The 7,209-nt window shown below is 31.8% G+C and overlaps 1 protein-coding gene across 1 annotated transcript; it reads right to left on the reverse strand.

Moving 5' to 3' along the window:
• Positions 1-3,143: 3,143 nt before the first annotated feature.
• On the reverse strand, positions 3,144-7,209 carry LOC108783272 (death-associated inhibitor of apoptosis 1). The gene is made up of 3 exons (XM_018551805.1): positions 7,154-7,209; positions 6,401-7,062; positions 3,144-3,616 (listed from the first exon to the last, which is right to left on the reverse strand). Exons 1-3 carry the CDS (start codon positions 7,191-7,193, stop codon positions 3,263-3,265), a joined length of 1,056 nt encoding a protein of 351 aa, XP_018407307.1. The 5' UTR covers positions 7,194-7,209; the 3' UTR covers positions 3,144-3,262.

The raw sequence follows: 7,209 nt of genomic DNA on the forward strand, positions 1-7,209 counted from the left end.
GCCTTTTACTGTACTTTGCTTTGACATTAAGGAAAATTTTCTTTTCTAACTAATCTTTCAATGTCTAATCTAATGTTATTAACGCGCAGTTTCGTGGAAAATATTTTACGGTTTCTTTTGCATATAAATACAATTAGTTTTTGTGTTAATTATATTACTTATTCTTTTTAATGAAATTTACTCAAACTAGAGTTGTTTTCATATTTTATTATTTCGAACCTTTTATTATTTCAGATCAAGTAAGATATTTGTTCCAATACAGTCGAACCTCAATTTAATATCTCAATTTAATCATAATGTGCAATACAATTTTATAAAGCGCAGATTCTTGACAGATCATAAACTGGTTTAAAAACATGTAGCAACATAAGGCCCTAAAATTTTCAGATTTTTCTTTATTTTCTTTAAAAAAAATATGGTCACCGTTAGAATGTACCCTTTAGACTGAACATAAGTACTTACCCCTCAATTGATCGTCCCGCGAATTTGGTGCTCGGTGTAGTGCGGGCGGATTACACCATTTTCGCGGAATTGCATCATAATTTTCCACTAGTATAATCAAGTATAACTCTCAAATATAACTCTCTTAAAACATGATCTGGCCACATCGACCTCCTATACTACAATTTCGGGAAGCGGGAATCATTAATTTAGGAAGAAGTTCGTCCTGACCATGGTGGAAGTCTTCCACCATGGTCCTGACGCACGTCCTTGCTACGTAATGACGTCGTAGACGCAAACGTTCGGTGTCCGAGCAGGCTACACCATTTTCGCGAGCATTGTATCATTTTTCCAAGGAATGGAAAGTTACTTTTTAAAAGTAACAAGTTACAGTTACTCGTGACCGAGTAAAAAAATTAACGAGTTACCATTACTAGTTATTGCTTTTTAAAAGTATAAACTCGTTATAATTACCGTTACTAGAAAGGTAACTTTTCGTTACTTTTTAAAAATAAATCTGAAAATGTACTTTGGCAGTATGTTTTGTTTAAATGTTAATAAAAGTAATATATTTTTTTTATTAACAGAGGTGATGCTTTAATTAATCGAGTAGTGCGTATATATATATATATATATATATATACACTACTCGCATTAATTAAAGCATCATCTCTCACACCTTCGAAAAATTGGTAAACTTTAAATGAGTGTAACTTCTACAAAAATGATCAAAATGAGACTTTCAAGAAAGCATTTTGTAGCTTAAAATCTCTACTTTCGAAGTTTATAATTGAAATTTCAATATGAATGATATACTTTACGGAGTTATACGGACACAAATGGATATCCGTCAAATCTAAAAATTTTTTACAAACTTTACAAAGGTTTATGGCATGAGATAAAAATTACACGAAAATGTGGTTTGCAGCATTGGAAAGAGTGAATCTTTACCTTTAATTTGCTTTTTTATTCAACGTTGTACGATTCCTCAAATCAAGCAGCGATCCAGCAATGCATAAACATGCACCAACGTTTAAGAGACGTAATTTATAATAGAGGCAACAATACCTCATATTAAAATTTAATTTTTTTATTTACACGCACACATACATACACGCGCACGCACACACACACACACACACGCAAACACAAGAAGCGTAAAATCCGACTGTGCAACCTCCACGTGGTATGCTTCGGATAATGCTAATGCCAGCGGTGTGATCGCAAGCTGCGATATAAGATTAATTTCAATACAGCGAATGCCGTCTTGCCCAAAATCGTAACTTTGAACATGAAGGACATTAGTTAAAAAATGTCGCGACTGTTTCGCATGAGTCTCGTGGAGATTAGTAGACCCTAAAGTGTAAAATTACGTTAATTATCAGAGTTGCTCTCTCTCCTTTGACCAGAATAGATCCAGTCGAATAGAAACGGATAATTGCCTCAGTTTTCAACTTCACCTTTCATTTAAGTTTTTACATAAAAAGCTTATCTGTGTCTAAAAATTGATAAAAACATTTTAAGGAGAAAACATTGAACTTTTTTTTTGTTTTTTAAAAAATGCTGTATCACTCCGTTTGTCTTTTATGAACAGTCAAAGTCAAAGGGACCATTTTTGTAGAAGTTACATTCATTTAAAGTTTACAAATTTTTCGAAGGTGTGAAAGGTGATGCTTTAATTAATGCGAGTAGTGTATATAGCATGTATAATACTGATACTATGTATTGTGTCTATATATTGTGATATATATATATATATTGTAATAATCTAATATATTGTAATTATGCATAAAAATTTTTAATATTGTAAAAAATTGTTGTGTAATTACAACATTACGTGTACGGCCAAACGCCGAGGGACAGCATTTCTGCCGGTACAGCTCAATTAGAACAAAATGTGCATGTTGTTTAAATTAAGTTGAACTAAATCTAGCTTGTACGCCTGTATTAAATAAAAACACTCCTACAACCACATTTATAACTGTCGTAATTAATAACATGTAATTGCTGTATAACGGAATAACGTGTCCAATCGTATGCAAAGTAACGATAAAAGTAACTGTAAATTTCGTTACCGTTACAGTTACCAAAAAAAGAAAGTAACGCAGTTACCAGTAAAGTTACCAAAATAATAACTTATAGTTGTAACTTCGTTACAAGTAACGAGTTACTCTATTCCCTGCATTTTGCGATTTTGTACTACTGTATGTTACTTGCAGCTAGGTGCACTTATTTATGGCTAAATCGTAACTGTCTGGATGCGGGAGCCAATCAAAAGAAGAAGAATATTACAACAGGGGTCGATTGTGTATCTTGAAATTCCCTTCTTCTTCTTCTTCTTTACTTAATGGCTCATGCCTCCATAGATAAATAGGATAAGATCCAAAAATTTATACATAAATATGAGTGATGATGATGAACGATCAAATTGATGTAATACAAGACTTAATGCGCCAAAAGTGTATCTCAAAATTAAGTAAAAGTTACAAAAGTGAGCAAATTCATTAAATATTCATCAATAAAGTTATGAATATTTGAGTAAACTGCTCATTTTTGTAATTTTCACCTTATTTTAAGATATAGATAATCAACTTCCAGAATATTTATTCTATCGAGATCATACGACAACATATAAGGTTAATATTTAATATTTCATTAACAAGAGCTTTTTATGTAATGCAGTCACTGTTATCGTACCTCTTGATCTATATGCTACATGAACTATGTCATTTAGTTTTGCTTTAAAGTGTCGATTTTCATGATAAATGGAATATTCTGGAGTAAAATTAACATGACATTTGTTACAAAGAAAAAACAGTCCCTATGTGAAATGCACTTGTACAGCAATATCAATATCCTTACGACATACGCCGCATACTTGCATATTATTGGCACATTCTACACACGCTAATACATGTCCGCATGGTATAAACGCGACCTGTAATTCTCTGTTAAAGCAAATTTTACATAATGTTGCATAATCCTTGTTATGTGGTTTGTCACTCTGTATTTGGACAGATTTTTGCTCGGTACTGTCCTTGCCTGATACGATACTTGCTTCTGTATTAGTTTCTTCAGAATTAACTGAGTTTTGAGTATTTCCATTACCAATAATTTCATTACTATCTTCCTCCAATTTTTCAAGTAATTTATCAACTGCAGATGTTATGGTTTCCTAAAAAAATAATTTGAAACTAACATTTGTACTTTAGAGCACAATTATTTCACTATTTTTACAACGCACAATATGAACACATATTTCAGCATATAAATATATATTATAAATTACTACTTTTATAATATTCCATTTAAACCCTATGAAATACTGACTAATTATTTTTGTGATAATACAATTAGCCCAGTGAAATGGAAAGAAATTTAACGATTTGGAAGAAATAATGGTTACAGCTCTGAAAATTTGTGAACAGGCTTGTTTTGTGCTCCCTTTGAAGTGTTCAAAAGTCCCCACCCGTACTCCCCCTCTGAGAGAAATGGAGGGAGAAAAAGTGTCAAAAAATCAGTTTTTCGAAAATAACTCAAAAAGTATCAATTTTATCAAAAATAAAAACGTTAAGAAAGTTGTAGCTGACAAAATTCCGCATATTTTTTTTTTATTTGCATCTCTACGACCAATAGGAGCCGAGATATATATTTTTTTAATTTCGCCTTTTTTGATGCAAAACGATTACGCGTACGCGCGTCGCGCGTTATACGCTTGTATCTCGAGAATAGCCATTCGTATCGCAAAATGCTTCAAATAAAAGTTGTAGGGGATTTAATTACGAAGAATTTCCTTTTTTTAAACATTTCCATACGATTAATATTGACGGAGATATGATCATTTAAACATAAGACACAATCACTGTACGTTTTGCACAATAAAATCAATAATAAGTCGAAAACTGTAGATTGTACGCACTTAGTGTATGTAATGAAAGTTGTACAGAATCAAATTTTGAATCAAAATGTACATATACAATATCGTTCTGATAATCAGTATAAGATGATGCGGGAAGAAATCATGAAAAATTACCATTTTCAAGCGTTTCCTTGAAAATAAGTATGTTTTCACTGCATTTAGACAGTACTGCGCCAAATGATTTTTTGAAGAGAATTAATTTATCTAAAAAATGAGCACCGGCTGAACTTTCTACGATGAATAGTTCGCGAGTTACAGCTGTTTGAAGGTGTAACTAAAAATTGACATTTTATTGAAAATTCCGATTTTCGCTTAAAAATTGCGCTTAAAATTTTTTTTTAAATCGGTTTTATCCTATTTTCAGTACTTTATATATATACAAAGGTAAAACAAGATAATAAATCGTTCACAAGGTGCAGTTTGTTGTAGAAATACATCATTAAAAACTGTACATTTTTAGAAAATTTGAGTCGAAATTATTTGTCAATTCCGTATTTCTTAAATATCTTCGTTTCTGTTCATTTTACGACAAAATTTGATAGAAACTAATTGAAAGCTTGTAAAATTTCTGAAGCAGGGCGTCTTGGGTTCATATTTTTAAGATGGATAGTACATTCTGTACACACAAAAGAAGGGTCCGTAGGCATGCGGCCCAAAAATTTTCTAAAAATGTAGTTTTTAATGATGTATTTTTACAACAAACTGCACCTTGTGAACGATTTATTGACTTGTTTTACCTTTGTATATATATAAAGTACTGAAAATAGGATAAAACCGATTTAAAAAAAAAATTTCTGGGCCGCATACCTACGGACCCTTCTTTTGTGTGTACAGAATGTACTATCCATCTTAAAAATATGAACCCAAGACGCCCTGCTTCAGAAATTTTACAAGCTTTCAATTAGTTTCTATCAAATTTTGTCGTAAAATGAACAGAAACGAAGATATTTAAGAAATACGGAATTGACAAATAATTTCGACTCAAATTTTCTAAAAATGTACAGTTTTTAATGATGTATTTTTACAACAAACTGCACCTTGTGAACGATTTATTATCTTGTTTTACCTTTGTATATATATAAAGTACTGAAAATAGGATAAAACCGATTTAAAAAAAAAATTTAAGCGCAATTTTTAAGCGAAAATCGGAATTTTCAATAAAATGTCAATTTTTAGTTACACCTTCAAACAGCTGTAACTCGCGAACTATTCATCGTAGAAAGTTCAGCCGGTGCTCATTTTTTAGATAAATTAATTCTCTTCAAAAAATCATTTGGCGCAGTACTGTCTAAATGCAGTGAAAACATACTTATTTTCAAGGAAACGCTTGAAAATGGTAATTTTTCATGATTTCTTCCCGCATCATCTTATACTGATTATCAGAACGATATTGTATATGTACATTTTGATTCAAAATTTGATTCTGTACAACTTTCATTACATACACTAAGTGCGTACAATCTACAGTTTTCGACTTATTATTGATTTTATTGTGCAAAACGTACAGTGATTGTGTCTTATGTTTAAATGATCATATCTCCGTCAATATTAATCGTATGGAAATGTTTAAAAAAAGGAAATTCTTCGTAATTAAATCCCCTACAACTTTTATTTGAAGCATTTTGCGATACGAATGGCTATTCTCGAGATACAAGCGTATAACGCGCGACGCGCGTACGCGTAATCGTTTTGCATCAAAAAAGGCGAAATTTAAAAAAAATATATCTCGGCTCCTATTGGTCGTAGAGGCAAATAAAAAAAAAAAAATATGCGGAATTTTGTCAGCTACAACTTTCTTAACGTTTTTATTTTTGATAAAATTGATACTTTTTGAGTTATTTTCGAAAAACTGATTTTTTTGACACTTTTTCTCCCTCCATTTCTCTCAGAGGGGGGGTATGGGTGGGGACTTTTGAACACTTCAAAGGGAGTACAAAACAAGCCTGTTCACAAATTTTCAGAGCTGTAACCATTATTTCTTCCAAATTTTCTCATTTTACTGGGCTAAATACAATATTTCATAATAAGTTAAAAACTTACTATATGTGTTTTCTTGGCAGTATTGTGTACAAACTCTTTCCCTTTCATTACAAGCAAATAAAGACACTTATCAAACCACTTGGCATGTTCTATCCAAGGATCATCGAATGGTTCCCAATCCATTAATCCTCCACCGCAGTAATAGCACAATGTTTCATCGCCACTTCCTGAATAATAGAAACCAGCAATTGCCAGTTCTTCTTTACTTTGTGACAATGCTTTAGGCCATTTATCATATGATGCCAATCTGGCAGAATACTCGCTATATTCAGGATACTGTGGATTTGACATGAGCTCTTTCAATCTATAACTTACTTCTTTACAGTTTGAATCAAATTTAGGTATGTTTGTACAATCATAAATTCCACATTCATCCACGCCTTTAGGCAAAAATGCTGGAATTGTGCTAGGATCTGTATCAATCGGCACATTGCCGCATGGAATATTATAAACAAACCAACAGTTCCTACTGTATCGTTTATGATCAGCCATTGGATTGTCTTCTGCTTTCCATTTCCACAGTTCTTTACCACACTCGAAACATTTCACTATGTCGCTATCACCTGTATAATAAAATCCAGCTGCTGCAAATTCTTTTGATTTCTTCCATGCATGTGGCCAGTTAAAGAAACTTTTCAAACGGACAACCTCAAATCGATAATCTAAAGAAAGTGATGAGATTTTTATTATCAATTTCATATCTCGTTCTTCAATAAGTAAATTATGAAATTCTATTAAATGTTTTCAACATACTATTTGATGGAAGCTTGTTATTGTCAATGCATTCAGTCATTATTGAGATATATTTG

This window comes from Cyphomyrmex costatus, unplaced genomic scaffold, assembly GCF_001594065.2.
Source record: "Cyphomyrmex costatus isolate MS0001 unplaced genomic scaffold, Ccosl1.0 scaffold146, whole genome shotgun sequence".
Lineage (NCBI taxonomy): Eukaryota > Metazoa > Arthropoda > Insecta > Hymenoptera > Formicidae > Cyphomyrmex > Cyphomyrmex costatus.